This window comes from Dermacentor albipictus, chromosome 7, assembly GCF_038994185.2.
Source record: "Dermacentor albipictus isolate Rhodes 1998 colony chromosome 7, USDA_Dalb.pri_finalv2, whole genome shotgun sequence".
NCBI lineage: Eukaryota > Metazoa > Arthropoda > Arachnida > Ixodida > Ixodidae > Dermacentor > Dermacentor albipictus.
Window position 1 is genome coordinate 32,493,790 of NC_091827.1, and position 27,888 is coordinate 32,521,677.

The window sequence follows — 27,888 nt, forward strand, 5'->3', positions numbered from 1 at the left end:
AGGGTTATAGGTTTTATGCTTCAGTATTATTTCAACTCCGCACTTTCAAACACTTTTTTAAAAATAAAACAAAACACCGATGCCTAAATTTCCGGAACTCCTGCCTAGAATCTACCGAAACTAGGGATGATCTTTCTTTCTTTCTTTCTTTCTTTCTTTCTTTCTTTCTTTCTTTCTTTCTTTCTTTCTTTCTTTCTTTCTTTCTTTCTTTCTTTCTTTCTTTCTTTCTTTCTTTCTTTCTTTCTTTCTTTCTTTCTTTCTTTCTTTCTTTCTTTCTTTCTTTCTTTCTTTCAAATGCAACAAACCGCATCCCGAGAAAGATGCCGAGAAAATCATTTTTTTTTTCTGATAAAAAAGTCCTTTTTTTTTTTCTCGTAGCGCTGGCATGTATTCTGCAATCCAGTGGCACAGCGGACGCGTGCATATTCGACCAGTGCAAAGCGCTGAAGCAATACAGCATTACACAGGTGTGCAATATAGCAGCGTACACTTTTTATTGCGATCGCAACTATATGCACACTCCGGGTGAATTTTTGCCGTTGGATTCGCCGTGATGTTCCGCATATGTCTGTGTATGCTATACGCGCATCTATGCCGCATATATGCAAGGTACAGGCGCCATACTATCCAAAATGCCCAAGTCGCTCAAACCAGGTTTTAGATTCTTGACTGAACTATCCTTCAGAATTGCTTTTTTTTTTATAAATGCAGCACTCGAAACAAAAGTCTGCAGACACTTCCTCCACAGCGCATGCCTTCTGCCCTTAGCCTCTTCAGACTGTGAGAGAAATGCAAAATAATAATATCAGCACTCGCAATCTAAAAGCGATGGAATTTCAGTGGCGTCGCTTTTTATGGGCAGCGCAGCGGCGCCTGTACGATGCCATTACAAGGCCTGCGCGACATGTTAGAGCCTTTGAGGGTGACAGATTTAAGGGTGAGAGAAATTTTGGCACCATCGCGTACGCCGCTTCACGCTAATATTCACACCCGTCCAGAGATAGAAGACCCTTGGAGGTGCTCAAGGACAACGCGAACGACAGCGAATTGCTATGGCATTCATGGTTATATTGCGCTCAGTTTTACAAACACGATATTAAGGAAGGACAGGACGTGGACGGACGTAGCGTGTTTGTAAAATTGAGCGCAATATAACCATGAACGCTCACCAACTAGCCCCCTTCATTGCCTTGCTATGGCATGTTATCAAGCAGTGGGGCATAGACGACGATTTCGTACACACACATATATATATATATATATATATATATATCGATCCATGACCGGTAATTTATCGAGAGTGGGCGAGTTCGTAGCGCTTTTGCGGGAAATATGTAGAGAGAACCGAGCACAAATCATATGGAAGGACCTAAAATACAGTGAAGTTGTGCTAGTTCCTTGAATACTGAAGCAATTAGGTTGTCCTCAGTCTCAATTGTTGTTCACGCTTTACTTTAAGGGTGTGGAAAGGATGCGAAAGAATGGAAAGCATTGAAGCAGTTTTTGATCTGCCTTACACGAGTAATGGGCAAAAGGCGCGACGGAAGGTACCTGGGCTGATGTATTCAGACGGCGTAGTGCTTCTAGCGGACAATCGAATGAATTTACAGAGAGTTGCCAATGTAAGCGGCTATTCAGCCATGAACCTGGGCCTCAAGCTGAGCACCGAGAATTCGAGAATTATGACCTTTAATCAAGATACAATTAAACCGGAAGGTATGCGTTCTATCAATCAATATAAATAAGTGGGCGTATGCACATGCGAAGCAAAGGCCTACTCAACGATCCACGAAAAGCATCTAAAAATAAAAGGACAACAAAGTTCAGCAATAATGAAACACTGAGCACTTCGGAGTTACAATGAATTGGAGGTGGTGAAAAGAACCTGGAAAAATGTTATGGCTCCGGCGCTAACGTTCGCAAACGCAGTTCCGTGCTATAAATAGGAAGTCTTAATTATCGGCGTTAGAGATTAACCAGAGTGCTGCGGGCCAACTGGCTTTGGAGGGCCCACGGTGAAACCGCAAATAAGTCAGTGCAAGCTGACATGTGCTGGGCTTCTTTTGAAGTCAGAGAAGCGCAGAGCGAGATTAGTTTTCAACACAGGCTAAGGAACATGGATAAAAAAAATTGCCGGACAAAGAGAACAAATATCTGTACCTCAAAAGCGTGGACATGGGATGAAAGAAGAGGTTAAGGAAGTTGGCAACCACTTACAGGGCAATTAAAAGTTTAAACAGACATACAGAAGTCATAAAGTGAAAGTGAGGAAAAGAAGAGAAGGTAAATTGGATACAAAGTGGGGAAACAAAAATGACCAAGGAGATTTACAAAAAAATCATAGGCCATTCAACTCTGTGAAGGTGGTTGACCAGCGAAGCTGTTTAGCACACGACACGGAGGTGACACATAATTTTGAACAAAGGTACGAACTCATTTATTGTGTTGATGGGTGGTCATTGTTACGGAAGGTACGCCCACTCAACTATTGTCTTGGTCGGTCGTCATTATTTCACTCGCAACTGCAATCACATTCTTTAATAATGTCAGATGGATGCACGTACTCCGCTGTGTGGTCGGTTGGGCTGGATCGGTGTGGGGGCATCGCAAGGGACATGTCTGCAACGCGGAATGCGTGAACCGCTACCATTTCGCACCGACACATTGACACTGAAATCACTGACAACGACAATAGGGGTGGCGTCATCGCAGCTAATTCAAGCAAAGTGAGCAGCCATGAGCCTTACGGGACTGTGAGTCATTGCATTTTTTTATGCTTGCTTACGGGGGTATGAGCCATTGCTCACGGGGGTATGAGCCATTAATGATGACAGATTTCGAGAGAGAGAGATAAAACTTTATTGTGTCCTTGATGGGGTTAAGGGGTGGAGGGGGTCGGGAGACTAACCCCCATTCCCCCCCTTCCTCAGACGGCGGCCAGTTCTTGCTTTCTGGCGGCGTCTTCGGCCATCCGGACGGCCCAGAGCTGCTCCTCTGGGTCCAAGCTGAGCAGCAATGTCTCCCACTGCTCGGCCGTACTAATGATGCGTGTGTTAGTGCGGGAGGTGTTGGTGGGTGAGGCTTTGGGGCATTGCCAAATAATATGATTGAGGTCGGCGCGGGCTTTGCACGCTTTGCAGAGTGGTGAGTACGCATCGGGGTACATGCGGTTGTAAAGCACGGGGTTCGGAAAAGTTCGTGTCTGAAGGAGTCGCCAAGTGGTGGATTGAGACTTAGTCAGTGTTTTGTGTGCTGGGGGGTAGCGTAACCGCTCTCTGCGGTAGTGCAGTAGAATTTCTCCGAACGTGACCAGTCGGTCCCGCGCGTGACCGCGATGCAGAACAGAGGGCTGGTCGGGATCGGAAGACGCAGGAGAAGGATGATGCGCCCGGTGTGCGAGAGCTCGGGCGGCATCGTGTGCGGCTTCGTTTCCAGCCAGACCCGAGTGACCAGGGGCCCAGATGATCTGCACGCGGCGTTGCCTTGAGGGAGGAGTCCCAGAGAGAATCCTCTGCGCTTGGGGTGCTATTAGTCCTCTTGCGTAGTTACGAATGGCCGTTTTTGAGTCGCTGATGATGCAGTGTGCATTGGTAGCCGCGTAGGCCAAAGCGATGGCCGTTTCTTCTCCTACTTCGGGTTGCGTGGCGAATATTGATGCGGCCGCGGAGAGGTGGTACTGCGAACCCGCGACTGCGACGACCGCCATGGCGTTTTGGTTGGGGTAGTCTGCTGCGTCCACGTAGGTTACGTCAGCGGCTTGGTCGTAGCGCTTTTGTAGTTGTTTAGCTCTTTCTGCACGTCGCTCCGGATTGTGTTCAGGGTGCATATTGCGAGGTATGGGCGGGATAACTAGCTGATCACGAATGTTTGGAGGGATGGGTACTTTTGGTCCGAATTGGGTGGTGTAGGTTATGCCCAGGGTACCTAGAATGTGCCTGCCCGTGGTGGAATGGGCCAGTCGTTCGTATTGGCTAATACGGTGCGCTTCAATAAGCTCGTCTATGGTGTTATGAATGCCTAGGGCGTCCAGTTTCTCGTTAGAGGTGGTGATGGGAAGATGTAGGGCTTGTTTATAGGCCCTCTTGATCATGGTATTGAGTTTGGATTTCTCAGTTGCATTGAGGCTAAGGTACGGGGCGACATAGGTGATCCTGCTCAAGGCGTAGGCGGTTACCAGGCGTATAAGGTTGCTTTCCTTCATGCCGTGATGTCGATTTCCGATGCGTGCAATGAGGCGAGTGGTTTGGTGTACATGGTTATCTAATTGCTTGAGTATGTCCGTGTTTCTGCCGTTTTGTTGGATGCGTAAGCCAAGGATACGAATGCTAGGTACTGTAGGTATGCGTTGCTGGTGCACGCGGAGTTCCATCTCGGGTGGGTGAAGGTCTGGACGTCGACCTCCCCAATTAGGCTTGTACAGAAGGAGCTCCGATTTCTGTGGGGAACACGCCAGGCCGCGCGGTTCTACGTATGCAACGACCTCGTTGATGGCTTGCTGCAGCGTGTCTTGGATGTCTCCGTCGCTGCCCCCGGTGACCCACAGGGTGATATCGTCTGCGTATAGGCTATGCTTGAGGTTGGGGATGCTAGCTAATGCAGGCGGTAGTCCGAGCAAGGCCACGTTAAACAGAAAAGGGGATAGAACCGATCCTTGCGGCGTGCCTTTACTGCCTAAGTGAATAATTGGCGACTGCAACCCTCCGATGGTAATGGTGGCTGTGCGACCTGTAAGAAAATTCTTTACGTAGTTATAGGTTCGATGTCCAACCTGGAGTTGTGCCAGTTGGTTCAGTATGGCCTCATGCGTGACGTTATCGAAGGCCTTGGTTAGGTCTAGCCCCAAGATGGCTCTGGTGTCCAGCCTGGAGGTTTTGTCGCCATCGATAATTTGGTGCTTGAGCTGAATCATGATATCTTGAGCAGAAAGTTTCGGGCGGAAGCCAATCATGGTATTGGGGAAGAGGTCGTTGTCGTTCATATGTCTGTGTAAGCGTGTGAGGATGACGTGCTCGAGGACTTTTCCGACACATGAAGTCAGGGAGATAGGGCGGAGGTTTTCGAGTAGGAGGCGCTTCCCGGGTTTGGGAATCATAATAATTTTGGCTTCTTTCCATTGTGAGGGGAGGTTTCCAGTTTCCCAGTATGCGTTAAAATAAGCTGTGAGGGCTAGTATAGAATCCTCATCTAGGTTGCGAAGCATTTTATTAGTAATGCCATCAGGTCCCGGGGCTGAGTTAGGGCGGAGTGCGAGGATGGCTTCACGTACTTCTGCTGCTTCTATGGGCACATCCAGGTGGTCGTTATCGGTGCCTGTGTATGCTGGAGCGGGTGTAGTAGGTTGAGGTCCTATGTATCGGTCTATCAATTCTTGAAGAACTTGTGCGTCCGTGCCCGAATGGGTGTGAATAATTTTTTGCAAGTTGTGCTGTTGTGTGTTCTTGCTGTTAGCCGGATCGAGGAGGCAACGGAGGATATTCCACGTTTTGGGCAGGTTTGGTTGCCGCTCCATGCTGTCGCATGTGCTGTGCCAATTTTGACGAGTAAGTTGTTGTGCGTAGTCTTCGATTTGAAGGGTGAGAGTACTAATACGCTTCCTGAGCGTTCGGTTGAGCTTGTTGCGTTTGTATCTGCGTTGCAGACTGGCGAGGGCTTCCCACATATGCAGTAACTTGCTATCTGCCTCCTGCAGATTGGCTTCCTCAGGCACCAATTTAGTGGCTTTGCTCGCGTCTTGCAGCAAGGATGCGGTCCAATCTTCGAAAGGGGGTTGGGTGCCCGAGAAAGAGGTGAGGGCTCTGGCCTGCCGGAAAGCGTCCCAGTTCGTTATGTGGAGTTGACGACCCTTAGGCTTTCGCGGGCCCACTCGAACTGTTGTTTGGATTAAATAGTGGTCGCTGCCCAAGTTGTCTTGTGTGTTGATCCAGTCTGCTTGTGGAATTCGTTTTGCGAATGTCAAGTCCGGAGTAGTATCTCTGCTAACGCTGTTTCCCATACGAGTGGGAGAAGTTGGATCCGTGACAAGAGTAAGACCTAGATTCTGTCCGTCAAGCCATAGTTGTCTTCCCTTTCGGCGGTCCATTGAGTATCCCCATGCCACCGCAGGGGCATTAAGGTCCCCTACGATGAGCAGGGGGGCTCCCCTAGCTACTTGATCTGCTTTGGTGAAAAGTCGTAGAAACCTATGTTGTTCTCTGGGGCTGCTGTACACATTGAGGATGAAGAGGCTCTGTTGCTTGCGCCTTGCAGACGGGATGATCTCCAGAAAAATGTGGGCTGCTGTATCAATGCCTGTGTGATGCTGTATAACCGGAATGTTTCGCTTAACTAGTGTGGTTACTTGGGGCCTGCGGTTATCATTGCAAACTGCGGTGTATGCCGCGTATCCCGACAGCTTAGCCGCTTCTCCGGTCTCTTGTAATGCGATAACATCGGGGGAAGTATGTGGTGCGAGAGAGGTAATGTATTGCTCTAAGTGTGCTCGCTTTCGCCGGAAGCCCCGGCAGTTCCACTGCCAAATGCAGTAGGTAACACGTTCTGGATTACTCGCAGCCATCTTTGTCGGGACGCGAGTACGGCTTCTTTAGGGGACCTGCTCTGGGACGGAGTAGGGTGTTTTCCAATTCTGTCAAACGGGTATTGTGATTTTGAGCCAAAGTTGCGACCATGTCTTGAAGCACTTTGCGCGTGTCGTCCATGTTTTCCTGTCGCTGTTGTTCTCTTGCCGCAAAGGCTTGCTCAATTCTGGGCAGTAGTAGCGTTTCTAGTTTCGCCGTAAGGAGGTTGTCCATTGCGCGTTCGAGAGCTTTTGCAATAGAGGCGTCGAGCAATGTGGCAAGCTTACAATCTAATGCTTCGTTGAGGTTGCGTTCTATCCGCTGTTGCAGCTCAGTGAGGGCCTCACAGTTGACATTTCCTTCTGAAGTGTATGCTGGTGTTGCAACTTTTGAGATTGGTTCGAGAGCTTTGCGTTTGTGCGAGATTGGTTGTTGGGTGGTTTGCGGGCAATTTATTGCAGGGACAGGAAGGATGTCTGCATTTGATGGTAAATGTTTGGGTTGTGTGTCTGCAAGTTGTGATTTGAGATTAGCGTTTTCTGTCTTGAGTTCTTGTATCTCAGCACGTAAGGATCGGAGCTCCTGCATGAAGCTGTGCATGGTAGCGTCACTAACTGTGTTCACTGGGGTTGCTGTAGGTTGTGTGGTGTGACCTGTGTGGGAGACAATGCTGGCCCAGCTTACCTTGGGGGGTGCGTCTGGCACTTTGACTGTGGTCGTTTTAAGGCTTGTGTTTCCTTGCTGCTGCGGCGGTGTTGAATCCGGTCCGCTCCGAGAGTGACTGCGTCCTTGTGACTGACTGCGACCTCGGGAGCGGCTGCGTCCACGAGACCGACTGCGTCCTCGTGAATTGCTGCGTTCGGGAGCCTGCGGTTGTAGTGTTGACTTCGGTGTTGGCAGAGCTGAGTCTCCATTTGCAGAAGTCGATGGCCCCATCTCCTGGTCAGCTCCTTGTTGTCCCTGTCGTAGGCGTTCCCATCGTCGTTGGAGTAGGAGGTGTGGTGTCTGGAAGCGGCGATGGCAGGACTTATCCCCAGTCGGGTGGTCTTTGCCGCAGAGCGCGCAGCAAGGGTGACAGGGGTGATCATCCGGTGGATTTACTGTGTCACAGCTCTTGCATTTCTTCTGGGTTGGAGTGGGGCATACATCGGCCCTGTGGCCGACGGTCCCGCAGATGTCGCAGACCTCGATGCGCTTCTTATGTAGATAGCATTTGTATTCTGCTCCGCGGTAGTAGACATGGTACGGTACTTGCTTTCCGTCGAATACGATGAGCACTGAATTAGTCTTGCCCATGCGTCGGGCCTGCAGAATCGTAGGGTTCTTCTTGTAAATGAGACTGTTGGTAATGTCTTCGTCCGTGTCATATGAAGGGATGTTATGTATGACTCCTTTGGCTGTGTCCTCCGGCGGTGTGACGTATGCTGTGGCAGCGTAGCGGACTGCTCCGATGGGGAGACTGCGGATGCGACAGTATTTTTCGGCGTTAGACATCATTGGCGTGCTAACTACAATGACATTATTATCCGTGCATGAGCGGTAAATGTCGTCCTCTGCTTCTTTGGTTGTAATGCCCGTGATCTGTAGTATTGAGTCGCGTATCTGGGCGTCTCCTAGTTTGGACACGTTGAAACCGTCTCTTGGGCGTATGACGATCTTGATATCATTCTTCGGAAGGCGTGGTTGCCGTGGTGCGCGTCGGCGTAGTGCGGGCTGCTCGGTACTCTCGGTGCGTGCGCTTGCTGTTGCATGGAGGGATCCGTGTATGAGTAGGGATGATGCCTGCGTAGTCTGTCGTTGCTTACGGTGGCTGACAAGCCACCCTGCTTCAACGGAAACTTCTTCGGGGGCTATTTTCGTGCCTTCAACCTCTACTACCTCCATGACGAGGGGAGGGGCTGCACTTACTTGATCTCACGAGGGTGCGAGTCGTTGGGCGAAGTCCTCGGGAGCCAGGACTGCGACAGCGACGCCGCGCACCTTCGTAGCTGCGGCGCACCTGTCTCTCGGCCAGACGGAGCAGCTGAAGGTCTTGTTAGGGACGACGACGCTCACGGAGTGCACGCGCCTCGTATGGGCTCCGTATATTTCAAACTCTTGTGGCCAAACAATCACCGATGGACCCAAACTAACGTCGGAACCAGCTTCCGGAAGTGGTCCGCTACCGATCAAGACCAGTCCCGACGCCAGGGACCCAGGACAAGGGTTTCTACGACCACAAGATTGCTAACCCTAACAAGACAGATTTCGAGATGCTGTTCTGTATGTTGTACGCCTGATTATAAAGAATTTAGGCACTGTTCGCTTCCCTTTGCCGAGTGCCTGTAGCCTCCGCCTTACGGCGCTATGAGCTATGAGCTTGCTTACGGAGGTATGAGTCCTTACGGGGGTATGAACCACTGATGACGATAGTCTTTATTTACGGAGAAGAAAAATGCATGGAACCCTACACACATACAGCTTCGCTGTAAAACGGCAAGAAAGGAGAAAGCTGGCAAGATCTGTGTGATAACCCAAAGGGGAGTGATTCGCTAATTGAGGCTCTAGCTTGGTGCACGAGGACCAGAACATACCGGAGCAAATATGCGCCACAGAGATGAAGCATGTATATGCTGCATAAAGAGCCGGATAACCATAAAGCACATCACAATGGAATGCCAAGATAATAATAACTCAGCGAGACCCATAGGGAGTGTACACCTTGCAGAAGCGTTGGGATTGAAAGAAGATGGAAGCATTAACTAGTCAGCAGTTGAGATAGACAAGAGAAGGTTAGAGTGCTGGTGGAAGAACGGCAGCGAAGAGAATGATAGAGCCGGAGTGACTGCAAGTATAGGTAACGGTACAGTATAGTGATAGAGCTTTAAAACACGAAAGTTCGAGATCAGATAGGCAAAAGGCTAGGTAGTGATACACGCAGTAAACCCTGATTAAAATAAAGAAGGCTAGGTGACTCTTTGTCCCCGCCCGTTTCGAAGGGTATGCCAATAAACATTATCATCATCCCTGTCTATTTTTTGCGCTCTTCTCACTTGCACGGTGAAATCGAGTAGGAGCAAAGCTAATGCTTCGTCCGAAAACCCGTGCTAACGACGCGTAAATTGGCTTTTCTCAATCCACACATGGGTGAGCTAGAGCGATGTGCGCTGAAAGACGATTCAAATTAGTTTTATCAGAGAACACTAGAGGAAAGACGTATACCTGAAGGCGCGAAAAACCCTTCGGAGATGAAAGTTTCGCGAGCACAATCGTTCGCTTCAGGACAGCCGCATCAGTGCGTGAGCGAGGCTGTATGTCGTAACACAGCCGTGGTCGTAATGACTCCCTTCGATGCAGTACTTCGACATCCGCCATTCTGAGTGACTGACTGCCACGACAGTGACGCAACCCTTCTCGTGACCGAGAGGCCGTGTCAGCTAACTACGTCATTGAAGCTCCCGGGAAGGTTCGTGCCGAGGCACCTCGAGTGCAAGAAACACGTGCGGAGATGCAGACACGTAAGCACCCTCGTTTCCTGCGCGTCTGTTAATCAAGCAGATGTGCAGAAGACATGGAGCCGAACGCTTCTGCTGCTTCTGCTTACTGCCTCTACTTAGGTGCCTCAACCTTTAATGATGTAGTTTGATTGGATGATTTAGAGGGGCATACATACAGCTGCTGCGTGCCGTTCTGCGGACCTAGCTTAGGACAGACAGACAATCAACTTTTATTGAGGTCCTGAGGGTCTAGCCGGCGGAGACCCGTTGGGGCCCCCGGTTTACCGCTGGCTGCTCCCTGTCAGGATTGGGGGCTCAATCCCATCGTCCGTGGTCCTTTGCCAAGATTGGAGTACGGCATGAATTCGAAGGTAGCTGGCCCATGCCGTCGTCCAACTTATTTACGCTGAGATCGTTGATGAAGTGAAGAACTGTTTCTCATCGAGAACGAGGAAAAAGGGTTTATTTACAGAAATTAAATCAGTCTAACACTACTGCTTGAGAAAAAGAGTAACAGTCCAACATGACTGTATGAGAGAAGTGACTCAGTCTAACATGACTGCTCAAGAGAAGTGTCCTCAGCATTCGCACAACCACAGTTTTTATACACTCGATCCGCCGGTCATACGACGCGGCGACTGTTCGTTTACTCATCACCAACTCGCCGCTGCACTGCAGATCAGTTTACGTACACAAAGGCAACCGCGCTCTGTACACAGAGGCAACCGCGCGGGGTGCCGTTCCGGGAACTATCGGAGCCGATCGAGGGTCGCTCGTTGTTCTGCGCCACTCCGAAGCGTGAGAAGCACAAGAATACGTAGTTCCCGCGGCAGCTTGTCCATGCGTGTCAAATCAGCTCCGCGTTGGGGAACTCCGGAATCATTGTTCACGCACCGAACTAGTTCCGTCACAATGTCGAAGGGGCTGGAGGAAGGCGGCGGATTCCAGCGCAAAGGCCGCTTCTTCGAACGCCTCCCAGCTGCAGCGACGGAGAGGGAGAGGTGCGCGTCGTGTCGCCCTGTCGTAACTATGTGGCAATCTTGTTTCGCAGCTCGCCATTCTTAACATCCCATGTCGGAGTCGGGAGGCCAAGCCTCTCCGCTCTTTCACGGGCCCTCTGGACGGCCATGGACTGGAGCTTGAGTTCCCTACTTGATGTGGCCTCGTCCCAGTCCGGTTCGCCGGTGAAGGACGTATCCCGTAACGCAGGACACTGCCAGAGCATATGAGATAGAGTGCTAACCTCCTGCCCACAATCCGGGCACTGTGGGTCAATGTCTGGGTAAATCCTGCTTAAAAAATGGCTGTGGCTTAGCTAAGGTTAAGCCCAGGATGCGAAGCATACTAGCCTTTATTTTAGTTGTTGAACCACTGTTTAGCCTGGTGAACTGCTGTTGCTTGGCTATATTTGGTTCGGCTAGACGAAGAAACAACTCATGCGTTACTCTGCTTCGCCTTGGACGCCCCGCATTGGACGCGGTGAGCGTCGAGCAACGCAGCGTTCGGCGCGGCAACGAAATGTGCGCCTGAGCAAGCGACGCACGCCTGAGCCTTAGAAACAGCTCGTTTCTAAGGCAACACCGCATTCACTAGAGGCGCTTTTGTACCGCTTTGAAGCATCATACTCGTGGCTCAGCGGTAGCATCTCCGTCTCACACTCCGGAGACCCTGGTTCGATTCCCACCCAGCCCATCTTGCAAGAGCTGAGCCAAAGCCACTTCTCCTCTGTCGTGACGTCACGGTGTCACGTGGTATTCAAGGCGACACCGCCGCGCCTGAGGAGCTGGGTTGAGCTCTCGTAATATGCTTCGCATAAAAACCTCGCGAGTGATATGACCTCGTCTGAAGCATCCTAAGCGTGATCGATTGATCAGGAAGTTCAGAAATTTCCGTTCGCGATTTGTGTAGGCAAAAAAAAGAGAGAGAGATGCACACGGACACGACCCTGGGAGGACTAGCCCTTAACAGTTTCGCTGTAAAATAGGGTTACGGATTTGTGTTTCTCGATTACTTAATTACAACGACGACGAACGCGAGAGCAGTGGCACGAGCGCATTTGCTCACTAGCACGGATGGTCGCCAACGAGGCAGCTGAAGACGACGACGCCGGAGGCAATCGTGATTATGATACTTTCGTGCTAACACACGGACACGATCCTGGGGGATCTAGTCCTTAGCAGCTGCAGTGTAAAAAGAAGAAAAGTAATGCTCTTCGACATGCGTGTCTGCTGAACATCCCTCCGGAAGGCGACGGTAAGGGAAGCCAGTGGCAGTCTAACTTCAGGAGCGTCGTCTGCACGCTTCATATTACAGGACGTGACCAAATGCGGTGCCGTTCCAATTTCTAATGTGCCCGGATCACAAGCAACCATGAATTCTTTTGTGCTTGTGAAAGACGACGGGCTTGTGCGACCATCTGTGACTATTAATGCAATTTCTGTAAGGCCACACATGTCAGCGAACTCACCGCAATTTCCTTCTATCCTTCCCTCCTTTCCCTCCCTGTTATCTTTGTTTTCCCCCTTTCCCATTCCCCCGGTGTAGGGTAGCCAACCGGACGTTATTCTGGTTAACCTCCCTGCCTTCTGCTTATCTCTTTCCCTCCTCCTCCTCCAGACAACGCAGATTAATTTTTTTTTTTTGTAGCTGGTCTGACGCCTTCATATACCCATCTAGCGGCGCTGTGCATGCAAGCCGGTATTGCATAACAGCTTCTTCGTTACCCTGAATGGCCTACACAAAGTCCACAGCCCAGAGGACGGGACAAGGCTCAACTTACAAATGGTTCACGGTGAACGAAAGTTGCTTGAAGCGAAAAGTCTGACGCTCGTTTTCTTGAAATGGCAGCCACACATCGCCACGTGTCTGCTATTATTTTAAAAAACGAAGCAGATCCCACTGACTGTGGGAGTCGATGTCATGAGAAGCATTTTGCTGATAACTGGCTATATAACCAGCATCGTTTGAGATTCCACGTAGCGTTACCGGGTGGACAAACTTTGTATATACGTGTCTGACACGAGCATGTTGGTGTGACGACAGCAGCAAGATGACGGTGACGACGATCGTGTGATAACGAGGGCATGATTTCTACTATACCGCTGTTCGACGCGTGCTCACCTCTTTTTTTTTATTATTGGCGCCAGCAGGCCCTACGACAGCAACTAGCGTCGATTTACGACATTCTAATTGTTGGGTTCCGCTACTGGAAGAGCGTACGCGAGAGAAACCCGGATTGGGACGCCAATAGCGACTACGTGTTATACAATCGTGCATGCGCCTATGGCGATGTGGTATGTGGTGTATCTTAACACGACGTACAGTGGGAATGCGGGCGAATCTCTGAGTCGGTGCAGTTTGACACGGCGTTTCCGAGCGCCAGCCGCCCCGAGAAAAAAAAAATTGGAGGACGCTTAAGCTTCGCCTTCAAGAGTGGAACGCGATAGCGTTATCGCGCCCCGTCCGCCCCGCCCACTGGTTCGCGCGGCATGCTCTTGAGTAACACAAAGCCATAGTTTTCATATACAACACTCCTAAGTCCACAGCACAACTCTTTTCTAATTATTTGTCATGAATGAACTGTCACCTCGCTCGCCCATTCGTTCGTTTGCTCGGGCTATTCGCTCACATTGACAATCGTCGTCGACGGTTCCTGCGTAATTTTTACTGACAGAGGTCCGAAGTGTGGCGACACAGGGAATACCTACCTACCGCGAAGTGCCTCTCTGCCTTCCTCTCTTCCTTCTCTCTGGAATCAGGAAAATAACGTTGCACTGTAAACGTCCGCGTTCTTATTCATGCATTTGTAACCGCCAACACATTGCGTCTTGTGGCAATAATTGTCGTTCACTGCCTGAGTAGTCATTCGAACGCCTGAATAGACGAAATTAGTGGCCGTCAGCCTTCCAGTGAACGGCCGCCCGGCTCTTTGCCAGCCCGATGGGCCTGATAACAAGCATCACTGACAGTGCTGCGCAAAAGAGATGGTCTGCACCCGGCTCCGGGAGCAATAGCGCTCACAGCGAGCAGCTTCAGCAAAGATCGAGCGGCCGTGTTTATGCACATGATTAGAAAAAAAATATTTCAACAAGAGACGATACGAACACTGAGTCACAATCACGGCACAATTCCACCGGGTAGACAACATATAGAAAGTGCGAAACGTTGTACGCACGGCACGCTTTCAAATGAGTGTCAGAGTCCTCACTCACTACATGTAACCACATAGACCCACGGAAAGGCACACAGTTACACATAAACTAATTGTCACGCGTACAAAATGATGTTCGATATACACAGTGTACACAATGGCTATGGACAACGATGATGCGACAAAAGCCTGAAAACAGGGACTTAGAATAAATAGGAGAACGCAATTTGCTGACCAATAATCTAGATCACTCAAGCGGAACGGACCTGTGGCACTGGGGACGAAGAAAGTGTTAATTCATATAAGAATTCTCGCTATGCAGAAAATTATCCTGCAGTTTAAACTAAAACGTAAAGTCTCTGTCCGCGCCCATCCGTAAACCTAATTTTTAGCTCGAGTGCTTTGCATTCGCAAACTCTTCGGCATCTGACAAAAGTAAGCTGCAGCTCGTCAACGCACGAGAACGGAGAAGTTTCTTTCCTCGGCAGTGAATTTTACGATATATGTTGCATTCAAATTGAAAACTTATAATAACTGTAGGAATTAGATTTTCAATTGTTGTACCAGAAATTTCGATTAGAAATTCCTGAAAATTGAGAAACCAAAGAAAAAAAGCTCGCTTATCAAGTTACGCCTCCGTAAGCCAGCAATAAATGGGTTATCGCAATTCTACGAACTCCACCTAATAATACGCATAAAGCGGACAAAACCAACGTATCATACATCGCCCTGTAGTTTATCACTGATTTACAAGGGGGATGTTTGTGGCACCCTCGTAAATAGTGTAGTAATTTCACGTAAGCTGTAAACAATTATCGAATGGTTCTGCTTTAATTGCTATAACAGCCGCAGTTTACCGAACTGCGATATCTGTTTTAGGCGCAGGGTTATGCATTCTTAAACTTCGTACTTGTTTTCTTCCTTTTTCTAACTGAGTTTTTTTATTTCTGTAATTTTCATAAGACATCCGAGGTACCTATTCAAAATGCTTATTTGATAGAAGCGTTAGAATTTACGTTTATTTCTCAAATTCCAACAAACTGCACTCAAGTCGGTCCACCTGTTGCCTCGTGAGAACGTTTACACGTTTAACATGTATTTAAATAGAGAAATCGTAGTTGACCCCTCGGGATAAAGCTTCATTTTAAAGCGGTAATATTCCTTAGTTGTCTCGTGGAATTTCACAATCGTTCGTCTTCTTACCAATAAAGGTCTTTCTCACTAATTAAGGTCTTTCTCGCCACACAAGGTCTCTCTCACCAATCAAGGTATTTCTCACCAATCAAGGTCTTTCTCACCACTCAAGGTCTTTCTCACCACTCAAGGTCTTTCTCATCAATCAAGGTCTTTCTCATCAATCAAGGTTTTTCTCACCAATCAAGGCCTTTCTCAACAATTAAGGGCGGTACGGAGGGCGACCCTTTCATTTGCGAAGGACCGGCTTAATTAGCACAGAGCGCGCTCGACAGTTCTTCGCAACCACAGGCGTTGCACTGCGCGATATCGCTTATTCTACTCAATAACGGGTATCCATTGGTTAATGTTATAACACCCAGGCGCAAGCGACCAGTTGATGCTGAGATAACGGGCTGGGCACGCTTACCGATTAGCTCTAATGTCTCATGCTACGAGGCGTGTGGGTGCTGTGACGTTCCACGGCATCCACGATCGGTTCACATCGGAAAGCGCATCAAAATCCTGAACTCACGATCGGCCCATTAAATCACCAGAGCAACATGGCCTCTGGGATCGGTCCGGTTTCTTTACTCAATCAGACAGCCGTCCAGGAAAAGTTTGGGGAAGAGACAAAGGAAGCGTCGCTTTAGGAATTTTTTTCCTGTGATCATCCGGGTATGTTGCACGTGTGGCCGTGAATAGCTCCGGTCTCTTTGCGCCCACTAATTCGGAGACTAATGTAATCACAGCAGCAATAGGTTTTTTCACTCTCGAGTTGCATTTAAGACACTGCTGGTTTTTCAAAAGAATGGTGAGAGAAAGAGAGATTGAAATCAGAACGGGCAGACAGTCAGGTTAACCAGAATGAGACCCTCTTTTTGTTATAGGCTACACCATGGGGCCGGTAAACAGTGATAAATTGGTTATCTACCACGTGTTTCTGTCTCATTAGTGGATCTGAGACAAAATGATACATTTTTCAATCTAATTCAGCTTTATACCTGCATATGAATATCAATGTTGATGCTGTAATCACCAATCCTAGTAATAATTAACAACCTTGCTAAGAATTTTCAGAATATTTAACTTTGGTGGACATCTCGCATTTCAATGCCGAACTTCACATATCATCGTCTTTGATTCATTCAACAAAGTTGCTGAGAAGCCGGTGATATTCTGCACTTGTTATAAGATCAATCGATCGATCAATCAATCAATCAATCAATCAATCAATCAATCAATCAATCAATCAATCAATACTTTTCTTGATGGAATCTTTGTGCTTATAGCGTTCATTTCTAGGGGAATGGACTCAAATATATTGTATGTGAAAATGAATCGAAACGTCAACAGCCGCAGCAATGCTGTAACAAATTATAAGAGCATCCAGACCGGACTTAAACAGCCAAGCAAGGCGAGGACAGCACTGTGATAGTAAACACTAATAATGGCACGGTGTTAATATAAAGCGGCGTCCAGGTTTGGAAGAGTTGATTATTGTTACTGCCTAACAAGTACACAGCATGTGGTACATAATCATAACAACAAAGGACTTAATTCTCACGCTAGCGAGCTAACTGACACGATAGTCACGCCTTTCTTTTAATGCGGTCTAGCGTGTCGAAGCTGTACAGGCATGAAGGACGCGATATCGACGACTTAAAAAAATAAATTCTGGGGTTTTACGTGCCACAATCACGATACGAGGATCACTATAGTGGAGTATTCCGGATTAACTCTGTCCATCTGGGATCCTTACGCATGCACCGACACCCGCCACGGTTGCTTATTGGCTGTGGTGTTAGTCTGCTAAGCACGAGGTAGCGGGATCGAATCCCGGCCACTGTGGCCGAATTTCGATAAGGGTGAAATGCAAAAGCACCCATGTACTTATATTTAGGTGCACGTTAAAGAACACCAGGTGGTCCAAACTTCCAGAGTCCCTGACTATGGCGTGCCTCATGATCAGATTGTGGCTTTGGCACGCAAAGTCCCATAATTTAAATTAACATGCATCGAATGCATGGTGAGCTAGATTTCTTTTCTTTTTTTTTGCACCATGGCCAGCTTTGCACGTTCGAAGCGCCATAGCCACCAAGCTACCACGGTGGGTAATAGTAAAAAGAACGCCATCAGATAAAGAAACCGAGTAAAACGATTGGGAAATATAAATACTTATTCACGTTTACGCGAGGGAAAAGCAAGATGGAAAGGCCGAATTATTGCGCTGAGAAAAGCTTTTCTTTTCTTTCTAACCATCGGCCAGCCTCCCCGTGTAGCCACTACGAAGCCACAATGTAACCACTGTAGCCACTATGTAGTGGCGTAAAAAACACCCACGCTACCTTAGGCTCACGATGCAGGCCTGTTCACGAAAGGGGCAGTTCTAAAGTATCCGTTTCGTTTAGACGAACGCGGCCGGCATACAGAAGAGACCATGTTTCAAAGATTCAACATTCTTGCACGGGCCACGAAGGCTTGACAACGTGCACCCACAACTGCTTGCGTAAAAGTTGCGCGTTACTATGACATGACCACGGTTTCGCCACCGTCTCTGTCCTAGTTTAGGTCTACAGTCTGCACCACGTTGGCTGTAGCAATGGTCCGGGGAATTAGGCAAGCGCACAGCTTCGCTCTATGTGTGCCCGGGGATCACGCAACGCTATTATTATGGCTGGCTTAGGTTACGTGTCGCCTTTCGCAACAGTACGTGCATCGCACCCAACCTGCGGACTCATCGCACGGCGACTTTTACACAGTGTTCTCAGACAGTCGAGCCCGTACTCGTAGATTATTGCCGCTATGACTGTGAACGCGGCAGGCTCCCTCTACGTTAACGCTAATTGGCAACATGCCGCTGAGTGAAAAAAACTGCTACCGGGACCCTGGACGGAAACTGAATCAACGAAAGGATCTATTGTCGTATCGAGCCGCATCTTACTGCATATACTCGTCATCTCATTTCATACCCAACCCTTTTCTTCCGTTGTATGCGAACAGAATACATAGCAGATTAGAGGACTGCAATCGGGCCTGCCTTTCTGCATTGCTTCTAATATGATGCCTCCCCCTCCCTCCCTCCCTCCCTCCCTCCCTCCCTCCCTCCCTCCCTCCCTCCCTCCCTCCCTCCCTCCCACCTCTCTCTCTCCATTTATTTATTATGGCTACGCTCAAACAAACTGTTTCAGGCAGGACGCTCAGAAAGACAAGAGCGCGGAAAGTGTGAGGAACCGTTCCCCTCTTTATTTGTTGATTTGAAGTCCACAAGAAGAAAGAAAAAGAACACAATTTGAGTAGTGTGAAAATTCTGCTGGTGAAAAAAAAAAGAATAAAGAACAGAAAAGAGAAAATAAAAGCTGGGTCGCGGTGCAAGAAAAGCGCGCGTTTAAAGTCCCCGAGAAATGTTCCCGGAGCTGGGGAATATTTTTTGCCCGATCGGGCGCTCTCCTGTGTTGACCCAGTACGATAGAAAAAAAAAGAGAAAAGAAAGAAAAAAAACCCAGGTAATCTTAGTTGGCGATGAGCGGCTCATGCAAGGGCCAACAACGTTACGTATAAACAAAGATAAAGAGTAAAACACCGGCAGCAAAGTCTTATGCATATTCAGCGGACGGAATAGTCACCAATAGGCAAAACGGCTGCGTGCCAGCGACGACCCACATTCCCGCACGATAACAAAAACAAAGAAAGCGATCGGAAAAAATAGAAAAACGAGGAATTCCCATGAGAGCCATAGCTCACTATTCCCGTGTCAAGCCGAAGCCGGGTCTCAGAAGCGGCGTGTGACACCATTGAAAGGGAAATAATAATAATAACAATGAGCAGGAACAGAAGGGAAACAAACGCGAGAAAGAGACTCCAGGTAAACAAGACAGACCCAGCTGACTTCACATGGAATCGATATTAGTGTCGCGCTTTTTGTTTTCGTACATATTCATGCCTTCTTGCTACGCAAGCTAGAACAGCACATGCTGAGTGCCAGTGAACGTTATAAGAAAGGCGCATACGTTGGAGCGCTTGAAACACAACTGAAAGATTAGAAAGGCGCAACTGGAAGATTGGTGGGAGAAAAGTAGGGAAACGACAAAAAACGGAGACGTTCAAAAGCAAAATTCTCAATAGGGGATCAGAAAACTTGGTTGTGGGAGTTCATAGTGTTTTTTTCGTCTCATATTTAACATAGGTAGGACATTAGGCAGTATAATAGCAAGAGCTTGGTGGCGTAACCTAGCGCCCCGATCAATCCATACATCCATCCATCCGTCCGTCCGTCCGTCCGTCCGTCCGTCCGTCCGTCCGTCCGTCCGTCCGTCCGTCCATCCATCCATCCATCCATCCATCCATCCATCCGTCCGTCCGTCCGTCCGTCCGTCCGTCCGTCCGTCCGTCCGTCCGTCCGTCCGTCCATCCATCCATCCATCCATCCATCCATCCGTCCGTCCGTCCGTCCGTCCGTCCGTCCGTCCGTCCGTCCGTCCGTCCGTCCGTCCGTTCATGAGGAAAGAAACAAAATAGGCAATCGCCCTTTGCGCCTACAATCAGCTCGCCGGAGTAGGTGAGCTCGAGCTTCGAACTTTCAGTACTATGAGCCGCCGGAAGATTGCATTGCTGACACGCGTAACAACGAAGCCTACGGAACTTTCCGTGAGTTTTAGTGAAGCAGACGCGCCCTCCTTTGTTTTTTTCCGTGCCACGTTCACGAAGACGACGAAGACACGTGCCGTGATTTGCGTGAGAGCCTGTGTTGCTCGCTGACAGCTCGCAGCTCACACGCCCAACACGCAATTTTCAAGCTCACGCACCGCACTGCAAACACAGCTTGACTCGCTAACGTGACGTGCTTCGCGAAAGACCCAGACCCAAAATCTTTATCTCCTTTTCGGAGGCCAAGGGCAGCGGGAGCTTCGCGGAGGCGGTCACCATGGAAACGAAGATACGTGAAACATAAGTCTTAGTGCTCCTTCGCGAAAAAGCAGCACCTGAGTTCCGGCACGCATTCGCCAACACAGCCGGTCTGGCCGGAACATCTCCTAAGTTTTTCATCCCCCATGGGGCCCACAAGAGGAGGAGGAGGAAAAGAAGGAAGGAAATGTAGGGAAGTCATGGGATCCACAATTCAGTAGGCATGAGAATAGGAGAACGAGAATTGAAATAATTAGACTGAAAAGGAGAACACCATGAAAGGAGGACGCAAGTAATGAATGAATGAATCAATGAATGAATCAATGAATGAAGAGAGGAGGAAGGCAGAGAGGATTATGGATGGAGGAATGAGTGAATGAATTAAGGAAGAAAGGTATGAATGAGGAAAAGAAGAGAGGAACAAGTGAATGAATGAATGAATGAATGAAGAAAGGAAGGAAGGCAGGAAGGAAGGAAGGACTGAAGGAAGCGATCTGCTCAATTATTGACCGATTCTCCATTGTGACGACTTGGCACGCCAAGTTTGAGACTCGTCGTCAGGAACATCATCCCAAGTGCATAGAAGAAGAAGAAGTGTAGAACAGGTCGGAGGTTATAGCGGAGGAGGAGTTGGCTTTAGGCACGGGTGGAGTTGCCTCCACGGTACCGCTCTGGTATTCAAGTCTCCCACTGGGAGGCACTTGAAAGGACAAGTAACACGCTTCTTGCATTTGGCGAAGAACGCGCGCGAGCCACCACCTTCATCAAGTGAGGTAAAGCACCGCGGGCGAACGAAACGCCCGCACGCCCAAGCGCGGGTTCGAACGAGAGAGAACTGCGCGACGGCTGGCTTCGAGTGGCCTCCGTTTCCACGGCGTTGTAGGTACAGCGTTACACCAGCAGCAGAGCGGCCGCCGAGGGTGACGCCCGAGTTCCTCCAGATGACGCTAGAGTGGTGAGCGTTGTTTCGTGCCACAACCCACGTTCCCGCACATTGCCTCCATACAACTCACAGTCAATCGATCTCCTCACGCGACAAAGCTAGCGATGGGGCACCATTTTCAGAGCTCCGCATTGCCGCCCAGAACAAATAACGAAAAAGTCAGAAGCAATTAGAAAAATAGACTGACAAAGGCATGCCTTACTCCTCTACAGCTCAAGATTAAACCTAAATTAAGAAAAAGAGATTTATGAAGGAGGTGTACTTCAATTTTAAAGGCAAAGCTTTCATGCCCATTTTCTCTTTACTGATTTTCAGCAATTCTTGCACAAAAAAGAAGTATGGAATGGCGCTAATCAGAGATCCACGCCCGACAGTCACTTCAGCTAAATTGGTAAGGCGTCAAGGAGAAATGTTGCTAAATATGTGAACGACACACTTACCCCATGGCCGGCCTTCATACAAATGACGCCTGTGGGATCTTTTGTCAGATGCTTGCGCGTTTCCTGAGAAACAAAAGAATGATAAGGGAAAGCAGCGTGAGCGCACAGGAGTATCACTGTTGGTTTGTGTTTGCAGAGACATTTTGCAGAGCTCAACGCCAAGGAAAGGGAATCATTCAAACCTTGTGGATAGATGTTATAACCTCATGAAATCGTGAACGCGTATCCGAGGGTGTATGAGCCACTTTTGCGTGTGTTTTACCCAAGTGTGCGTAATATTTTTCGCATGGCACTTGGCGTAGCATGTCATGTCGTCAGCCAGGCAAGCATCTCAGGAGAGAGAAGAAGAGGAAAGGCAGGGACGTTAACCAGATATTTAGTCTCCGGTTTGCTACCCTACAATGGGGTTGGGAGATAGGAGATAGAAAGAGGACAGAGAGGAAACAGGTATCTCAAACATTCCATTAATGTCAGCAAGCTCTGTCTGTCACCTTTTCTCCTAAAATCTTCCAAATTCCTGTAAAAAAAGAAGTTCATTCCTAGCAATTAGGCACAGAAACCGGTGCACTAAGGGAGAAATTGATGTCGGCATCGCTTGATACTCGCTGTCCACATTGATAAAAATTTACTAGATGGTCAAGTGTGAGCCTCTCTTTCCACAAACTTGGCCGCTTCGCGACCGTCCACTTTTCCCTCTGTCAACCGCCGCATTCCTCTAGGCACAATGAAACCCGAATTATTTTGCCCATGCGCCCAGTCACCATACATAACAAATACTCAATACAAAATAAGACCCCAGGAATATGACTCACTTAAATTTTTCACGACGACAAGTTTCTTGCTATGGCAAAATTGAACATAGTCGAAGGAAAATGTGCTCAAGAGGGACTGAGAAACACAATTTATTTAGGCCATAGACTTGATATTTTGATGGGAGCTAAGAAAATACAAGATTTCCAACACATCAAACGACTAAGCCTGAGCGGTACCATGAACTGTGCTTCTAGACTTAAAAACATATTACAGTGATTATGCTTCTTCAAACCAGGAGCAACGTTGTAACGTCTACACGTTGCTGGTGCATTTGATTACCTTTCTGTGTTTCTGCAACATCTACGACGGAACCTTAACATTATCTTGCACCGAAAGCACTATTGCTGTTGTCAAACTATTAATAAAATAAAAATAAAATGAGACTACAAAAGAAAAAGAAATTATCTATACAGACATCCAAGCAGGTCAACATAATTCCTGATGTCTAGAATTAGAAATATTACGGTTGAAAGAGCGATCATGATCGATGGGGAGGTAATTAAACGAGAAAGGACCAACAACAAAAAGCAGTCATGCAATAGCAGTTAGGTTGTTGGTAATCGCTACCTTTCAGACCGTTTTGATAAACACCAGACGTTGTACCAACGTTCCCTGATCTTTAGACGTGAATTATTTAAACATGTTTGCATGGGGTTACCCACTCAACCCTTTGGAAAATTATGCAGATTGAACACTCATGTGGGAGTCCATGTGAAGCGAAGTTTTAGTGAAGTGGCTAAATAAGTGCAATGCAAATAACGGGGTTGCATAATATTTCGTTTACTTTCATCCTATACAACGTGAAACTTCACGCAATGTTTGTTTTTTTCACAGCAAAGGTTGCAGCTTCTATATCCCCCGTGTCACACTGGAACATCACACGGTTTACTTGGGGTCAGGGCTAGAGCACTGCACAGGCCACGTGTTCAGGCCGGGCCCGGCCTGAGCCCGACTCGGTAGTTTGAAACCTGGCACGTACCCGGCCCGGGACCGAAAGATTTGCGCCCGGCTCGACCTGACTCGGCCCGGTTCAGCGCGTTAGTCCTTGGGCGTAAGCGAGGCATGGTTCAATTCTCGGTAATGGTTAAGGCACTACCGCGACACAGGACATTTTCTAGTGATAGTTTTGACTGGGTCTCGCGTTGTTGCTGATAAATGAACATGCAAAATGGAAAGAAACATTATCTATTCAACCCATTACACTCGTCCGTTAACGTGCGATATGATAGCCTGTGCTACTTTTTCGAGATAGTTGTGCCGTCCTCCAGCGTGCCCGATGTTGGAGCTCACGTGATCAAAAGATAGCTAGAGCGGACGCGGGGGGAGAGGGAGGGGGGGGGGAAAGTGTGCGGACAAGCTTCTACTTAACCTGGCGGCCTCTCCCTCTCTTGAAGCATGGTAGGCGGTGCTGCACAGTTGTATCCTGGACATACAACTCCAGGCCACAGAACGAGCTGAAGAGGTCGCCATCAAACATCCATTGACGGCCTTCTGCCCCGCCAGAAGAAACCAGTCCTAGTCAGCCCACCTAACAATGAGGAAACAAAGTTTCTCCTACCTATAGTAGGCAGTTTTCAAAAGTCACCAATAGCATAACTGGCCTATTACGGGCCTCAGAAGAGGTCGCCATCAAACATTTATTGACGGCCATCTGCCCCGCCTGAAGAAACCAGTCCTAATCATCCCACCTAACAATGAGGAAATAAAGTTTCTCCTACCTATAGTAGGCAGTTTTCAAAAGTCACCAATAGCATAAGGGGCCTATTACGGGCCTCATGGAGACCCGGGCCTATAAGGGGCCTGAGCGAGGCCCGGGCCCTACCCGTGCCCGAAGCTGCTTGGGCCGAGTCCGCCCCGGGCCCGCAATACAGATAGCTTACCCGACCCGAGCAAGGCCGGCAGGCTGGGCCGGGCCCGGGTTTTCCGGCCTACCCGGGCCCGTGCAGTGCTATAGTCAGGGATCCCCGCACCTAATATTTCATGCGATTTCATGCAACTTCGTGCGTTATATTGCATTGTTCTAAACGTTATATTCATATAGGTACCTAGAATGCTTCGGACCATTCTTTGAAGTTTGACTAAAGTTAGCTCGGATATCCCGGATATATCCTGAATTATACCCGACGAGGAAATGACGATTACCATATCCCAAGGAAAAGGCAAAAAAAGGTCGCTTAAAGAAAAAAAATAGAAAGAAAGAAACACACACTTGACTGATGGATTATGCTGCCTAGAAAGTAAAAACTGTAGCACTATTAGGAGAGTAAACGCATTTATCGCCAGACAAGCACCTTTCAGATGTAAATAAAACCACCGTTACAAGACAAGCACCCGGAAGAAAATGTCTTGGTGTAATAAGGATAATAAGGACGAGTTTCAAAGCAGGTGAGTGCCTTTATGGGTGTAAAAACGGACTTCCTTATAGGGCGCATATAAACACCCTGAATAAATGGGGAAGTTGAGTGCAGAAATACTCATTTAATACCCTCATAGGCGTTATGTTATCTCTGTACGGCTTTGGACATGCTTTGTGTCATCAAGCGTGCTCCAAATGATAGCCGCCCCCCACCCCTTAACCACCTAGCGCAGCAAGATGTTTGGTGTTGTGAAAAGTGAACGGAACACGAAAAGAGATGCATGAGCCAGGTGTAAAGCGGAAAAGGAGGAATGACCGAAAAAAAAGAAAGAAAAACAGGAGTATAAAGTTAACCATAGGCACTGGCGACGATAGCAGCAAGAAAAAAGTCAATAAAGAAGCGTTAGAGGTAAAGACGTTGACTGAGAGCCAAGAGTCCTTGAGAAGAATAATCTGATGACAGGAAAGTAGAGCCATGAGTCAATGGCGGTCTGTTCAACCACGCCACAAGAGCAGGAAAACACAAAAACCCTGCAATGAACGCAATCAAAAGCGACGGCGTTTAAAATAGCGAACGAGAAAAGGGAACAGTGGCTACCAGAAGAAGCAAGGCCGTGTGACGGCAAAATGCGGAGGCCAAAGCCAAAGCTCAAGCCGAACTGACGGCTCCGTGCTCGGGATCGGCTCCGAAAAAGTTGAGGGCCCGCGCGATGAAATAAAATTGCTGGACGCTTGATTCTCTCCGCGTTCTCGTCGACCTCCTCATGGTCTCCGTTTTCTCTTTAACAAAGGCGAAGTTTTCTTTAAATTTTCTGCCTTTTAGTACAACGATATTGTTTCTTTGCCCTTGGTATCAAGGAGCTTAACGGCGGCTCCTAAAACAGCCAGCTTCGCCATCTTATGCACGGAAAATCAGATCGAAACAAGTTGCCTTCTTCGAGACCATGCCCTCCACTTGGCCAAGGTTGTATTAGTACCTTGAGAAGCGCGCTAGGATAAACAAGCTACGAGGGAATGGCTGTTACAAAGTTTAAAGGAACACTAACGGCTAGCATTAAATGAGCGCTAATGTTCTTCCAGGGAAGGGAGGGGGCTTGTTGTTATTCCTATGGCTCTGAAAAAAGTTTGTTACTCGATAAGCTGGGTTCAACCTCTTCTTTCTTGAATTTTGCGCGGGAAACACGGCTCATGCACATCGATACGACTTAACAAATTTAAAAGTTATTTCTGATTTCAGTCTTTTTAAGGAGATAGCTTCTCGAAACTTGTTCAGTTGTGTCGTCGGTTCTTTCGTAATGTAGTGTAGTCATATAATTAATAAATCGTTCTCCAGTAGACGTTGTCGTGATATATCCGGCCACGACGAACAGGTGTGGAAACAACGGCGCTGTCATAACCCTAGCTTTTCTTTTACGATTCTTTATTTGTTTACAAATTCTTTCCCCACAGTAAGAGTCACAGCCTAAACCAGCTTAATTCACTAACGGAGCGTAACTTGTTATTCGATTTCGCCCTCCTTAGAGACTCATGCACCTACCACAACAAGTACGTGATCATTTCTTTGCGCCTGTCGCTGAAGGAAGTTAAGCGAAGCCAGTTGTCAGGCGTACAGCAAAATGCACTGTTAAATAGAACGTACATTAACGTAGCTATAACGTTAACATAGCAAATTCCGGCTTGTGTCAACTGTATAAACGTCCAGCTTCGCGGCTTATGACATGCAGATGATTGATGGTGCTGTCATATATCTATGTACCTACGTAGTGCATCGAGAACACTTCCGCCGCCACCAGGAACTTCAGCCTTCTCAAAATGTGAAACCAGCTGCTTGACGTTCGCACCCTTTAACATTGGGCCTATATGCACTTATTATCACCCATGTTCCGATTACGAACTGTGACTCAGTACGACGACTTAATGAAGACCCAATCCGTAATTATGCTGCCTTTTCGCTTCTACACCATTAGAAAACATTAAAAACGTTTCCGTGATCGTAGGAGTTTATTGTTCTTTATAGAGTGCTGGTGCAGCAATGCTGAGAACGATGTAGCAAGTTCGATGCCCCAGCCTTGAGCAAATGGGAAAGGGCGAGGGAAATCCAACAACGCTTTGCGTGTACGTTAAAGAAACACGGATCGTCAAAATCAATTCAGAGCTCTCCACTAAGACGTCCCTCATAGCTTCTCTGTTACTTTGGGGTGTAACGTCAATCAATCAATCAATCAATTAGGCAAGCATGAGTCAGCAAACGAGAAAAGGAGAAAGAACCGATAGAAAAGAGAAAAGCAGGGAATTGATACAGAGCTGACAATCCAGTTTGCTACTTCTACGGAACGACTTCGACGGCGTCATGACCATGAGCTGATAAAGATTACCTAATTTGGAAGTGCGCTTCCCCACATCGCGCACTTCCCAAACCAGTAGTGATACTCGTAATCATTCAAACGTGGAACGTACGTGCTTGCACATGATTGTCACGCGTAGTTTCATGGTGGGCGCAACGTTTATATATAACATCCCGTGAAAGGCCCGATATGAGTGTATATGAAGTGGTTATGAAAGCGCCTGCGCTTCCACTAGCTAGGAAACGACCTTGCGAGAAAGTTTACCTTACAGTCGTGTTCATCACAATACCGGGTTAAGCAGCCTCTAATTAAACCAGACAAATACAAAGAACCATTCCACGACGCAACAAGCAACATCCCCACCATACTACTTATAATCTATCCACGGAGTTCGCCGTAATCCTCAGCGCTCTCTTAGATCTATCTACTGAGCCGAGAATTCCTTCTCAGACGCACTCCCCGTAATTCGCCAAACACTAACCACACACGTTAACCCTGGTTAGAGCAAAGCGTAAAAGAATACTTCACAATACCAGTATCTCATGGCGAGACAAACTGCTTAAATGCGAGAGCGAAAGCTTAAATGCACCGTATAACTAAGCAAACATCGCATAAAGCAATAACGAGCTTCTTTGCATAGCAGTAACGACTAACAGACAAAGCACGCTTTACAGGAGAGCTGGTCCACATCTCTGAATTCGCGCCGGCAAGTTTGGGTACAGGCAGGCTAAGC

General features: G+C 48.0%; 2 protein-coding genes across 8 annotated transcripts in view; both read right to left on the minus strand.

Moving 5' to 3' along the window:
- Nucleotides 1–27,888, minus strand: part of LOC135896394 (ninein-like protein) — a 523,367-nt gene that overhangs the window by 475,555 nt on the left and 19,924 nt on the right. For all 7 annotated transcript variants that reach the window (XM_070521835.1, XM_070521837.1, XM_070521836.1 and 4 more), the window contains exon 2: nucleotides 21,642–21,704. In XM_070521835.1, coding sequence (XP_070377936.1) covers nucleotides 21,642–21,659 — 18 coding nt within the window. In that variant the 5' untranslated portion in view covers nucleotides 21,660–21,704. The remainder of the gene's footprint in view (nucleotides 1–21,641; nucleotides 21,705–27,888) is intronic.
- On the minus strand, nucleotides 5,839–8,582 carry LOC139047369 (uncharacterized). The gene has a single exon (XM_070521194.1). It carries the CDS (start codon nucleotides 8,436–8,438, stop codon nucleotides 6,540–6,542), a length of 1,899 nt encoding a protein of 632 aa, XP_070377295.1. The 5' UTR covers nucleotides 8,439–8,582; the 3' UTR covers nucleotides 5,839–6,539.